At 60.4% G+C, this 3,116-nt stretch overlaps 1 protein-coding gene across 1 annotated transcript in view; it reads right to left on the bottom strand.

Annotated features, from left to right (window-relative positions):
* LOC114072144 (flocculation protein FLO11-like) overlaps window positions 1-3,116 on the bottom strand; it is a gene marked incomplete at its 5' end in the record, with an annotated part of 7,851 nt that overhangs the window by 4,159 nt on the left and 576 nt on the right. The window contains one exon of the mRNA XM_027910065.1: window positions 3-1,339. Within this exon, the coding sequence (XP_027765866.1) occupies window positions 3-1,339 (1,337 nt within the window). The remainder of the gene's footprint in view (window positions 1-2; window positions 1,340-3,116) is intronic.

Below are 3,116 nucleotides of genomic sequence, written 5' to 3'. Positions count from 1 at the left end.
ACAGGAATGACCCCCTCTCTGCCTCCTCCTGCTGCTCCCTGAGAGCCTGGCCTTCCAGGCTGGCAGCTGAGGAGCTGGGGGGGCTGCAGGGGCTCTGTGGGGCAGGGACCGGGCTCCCTTCCCCATCTGCTGTAATGGCTGTTGCTGTTTCTGTGTCCGTGCTTTCTTCCAGGTCTCCCTGTTCCATCATCTGCTGCTCAGATCCCTGGATATCAACCTCAGCCTGGCTCAGGATCTCATTAGTGATGAGCTCGGCCATGTTCAGGAGGGTCTGGCTGCCCTCTGAGGGGCTCTGTGGGGCAGGGACTGGGCTCCCTTCCCCGTCTGCTGTAATTGCTGTTCCTGTTTCTGTGTCCGTGCTTTCTTCCAGGTCTCCCTGTTCCACCCGCTCGCGGCCGGATCCCTGGATCTTCAGCTTAGCCTTGCTGAGGAATTCACTGCTGCTGGACTGGTCTGTGTCCAGCAGGGCCTGGCTGCCCTCTGAGGGGCTCTGTGGGGCAGGCACCGGGCTCTGTGTCCCTGCTGATGGCACCAGCTCCCCAGAGGCTGCAGAACCTTCTGCCTTTGGCTCCTCAGGAGCCAGAGGCCCCTGGGGCTCCTCCTCCTCAGCAGCTCCGGCCGGGGCAGCAGCTGCCGGCTCGGCCTCCGTGGGAGTCAGCGGGGCAGGAGCTGGGCTGGGCAGCTCACGGGCTGCCTCTGCTGCCACCTGTGTGCCCACGCTGCTGGCAGAGCTGGGCCCCTCCTGGGCAACAGCCTGGGGGTTCTCCTGCTTCCCTGGGCCCAAGGCCTCCTCAGAGAGATTGGAGGGGATGTCCTCTTCCCACGGGGACAGCTCTGGCTCTCTGACCTCTTCCCCTTGCTCTGGGAATGATTTCCACTCCTCCTCCCCAGCCGAGGTCCCCTCCTCAGTCTCTTGCACAGACAGCAGTGACAGCACTGACCTCCCCTCTGTGTCCTCCTGCTGCTCACTGGCCACCAGGACTTCCAGGCTGGAAGCCAAGGGGCTGGCAGTGGAGCAGGGGCTGTGTGGGGCAGACACCAGGCTCTCTCTGCTTTCTTCTGCTGGAACTGTTTCCAAGACTGCAGCTGTGCTTTGTTCCAGGTCTCCTTGTTCCTCCAGCTCCTGGCTGGATCCCTGCATCTCAAGCTCAGCCTTCCTCAGGATGTCAGTGGTGATGAGCTCGGCCATGTCCAGCACGGCCTGGCTGCCCTCTGAGGGGCTCTGTGGGGCAGGGACCGGGCTCTCTGTCCCTGTTGGTGTTATTTGCATTTCTGCAGCCCTGGTTTGTTCCTGGTCTCCCTGTTCCATCAGCTCCTGGCTGGATCCCTGGATCACAGGCTCAGTCTTGCTCAGGATCTCAGTGGTGATGATCTCAGGTATGTCCAGGAATTCAGGAATGTCCAGGGTCTGGCTGCCCTCTGAGGGGCTCTGCAGAGCAGGGACCGGGCTCTCTGTCCCTCCTGCTGTTTCTTGCATTTCTGCATCTGGGCTTTCTTCTTGATCTCCCTGTTCCATCAGCTGCTGCTCAGATGCCTGGATCACAGGCTCAGTCTCATTCGGGATCTCAGTAGTAATGTCCTGCTCTGTGTCCAGCAGGGCCTGGCTGCCCTCTGAGGGGCTCTGTGGGGCAGGGATTGGGCTCTCTGTCCCTCCTGCTGTTTCTTGTGTTTCTGCAGCTGTGCTTTGTTCCAGGTCTCCCTGTTCCATCAGCTGCTGCTCAGATCCCAGGATCTCAAGCTCAGCCTTCCTCAGGATCTCAGTAATGATGAGCTTGGCCATGTCCAGCACAGCCTGGCTCCCCTCTGAGGGGCTCTGTGGGGCAAGGACAGGGCTCTCTGTCCCTGTTGGTGTTACTTGCATTTCTGCATCTGTGCTTTCTTTCTGGTCTCCTTGTTCCATCAGCTGCTCGTCAGATCCCTGGATCACAGGCTCAGTCTTGTTCAGGATCTCAGCAGTGATGAGCTCGGTTATGTCCAGCAGGGTCTGGCTGCCCTCTGAGGGGCTCTGTGGGGCAGGGACCGGGCTCTCTGTCCCTCCTGCTGTTTCTTGCATTTCTGCATCTGGGCTTTGTTCCACATCTCCTTGTTCCATCAGCTCCTGCTCAGATCCCTGGATATCAAGCTCTGTTTCGCTCAGGATCTCAGTGGTAATAAACTCAGGCATGTCAAGGAATTCGGGAATGTCCAGGGCCTGGCTGCTCTCTGAGGGGCTCTGTGGGGCAGGCACAGGGCTCTCTGTCTTTTCTGCTTCTTGCATTTCTGCATCTGGGCTTTGTTCCACATCTCCCTGTTCCTCCAGCTGCTGCTCAGATCCCTGGATCTCAACCTCAGCCTTGCTCGGGGTCTCAGTGGGGATTTGCTGCTCTGTGTCCAGTAGGGTCTGGCTGCCCTCTGAGGGGCTCTGTGGGGCAGGCACCGGGCTCTGTGTCCCTGTTGGTGTTTCTTGCATTTCTGCAGCTGTGCTTTGTTCCAGGTCTCCCTGTTTTTCCAGCTGCTGGTCAGATCCCTGGATATCAAGCTCAGCCTCGCTTAGGATCTCAGTGGGAATTTCCTGGTCTGTGTCCAGCAGGGACTGGCTGCCCTCTGAGGGGCTCTGTGGGGCAGGCACCGGGCTCTCTGTCTTTCCTGCTTCTTGTATTTGTGCAGCTGTGCTTTGTTCCACATCTCCCTGTTCCATCAGGTGCTGCTCAGATCCCTGGATCACAAGCTCAGCCTCGCTCAGGATCTCAGTGGGGATTTGCTGCTCTGTGTCCAGTAGGGTCTGGCTCCCCTCTGAGGGGCTCTGTGGGGCAGGCACCGGGCTCTGTGTCCCTGCTGATGGCACCAGCTCCCCAGAGGCTGCAGAACCTTCTGCCTTTGGCTCCTCAGGAGCCACAGGCCCCTGGGGCTCCTCCTCCTCAGCAGCTCCGGCCGGGGCAGCAGCTGCCGGCTCGGCCTCCGTGGGACTCAGCGGGGCAGGAGCTGGGCTGGGCAGCTCACGGGCTGCCTCTGCTGCCACCTGTGTGCCCACGCTGCTGGCAGAGCTGGGCCCCTCCTGGGGAACAGCCTGGGGGTCCTCAGCGCTCACCGGGCTCAAGGGTTTGTCCCAAATGCTGGAACCCACATCAGCTCCCCCC

This window comes from Empidonax traillii, unplaced genomic scaffold (genome assembly GCF_003031625.1).
Source record: "Empidonax traillii isolate 1590-97213 ecotype Southwest subspecies unplaced genomic scaffold, ASM303162v1 scaffold2688:size20581, whole genome shotgun sequence".
NCBI lineage: Eukaryota > Metazoa > Chordata > Aves > Passeriformes > Tyrannidae > Empidonax > Empidonax traillii.
Note: the sequence above shows the minus strand (reverse complement) of the source record. Positions and strands in the feature narration are given on the sequence as shown.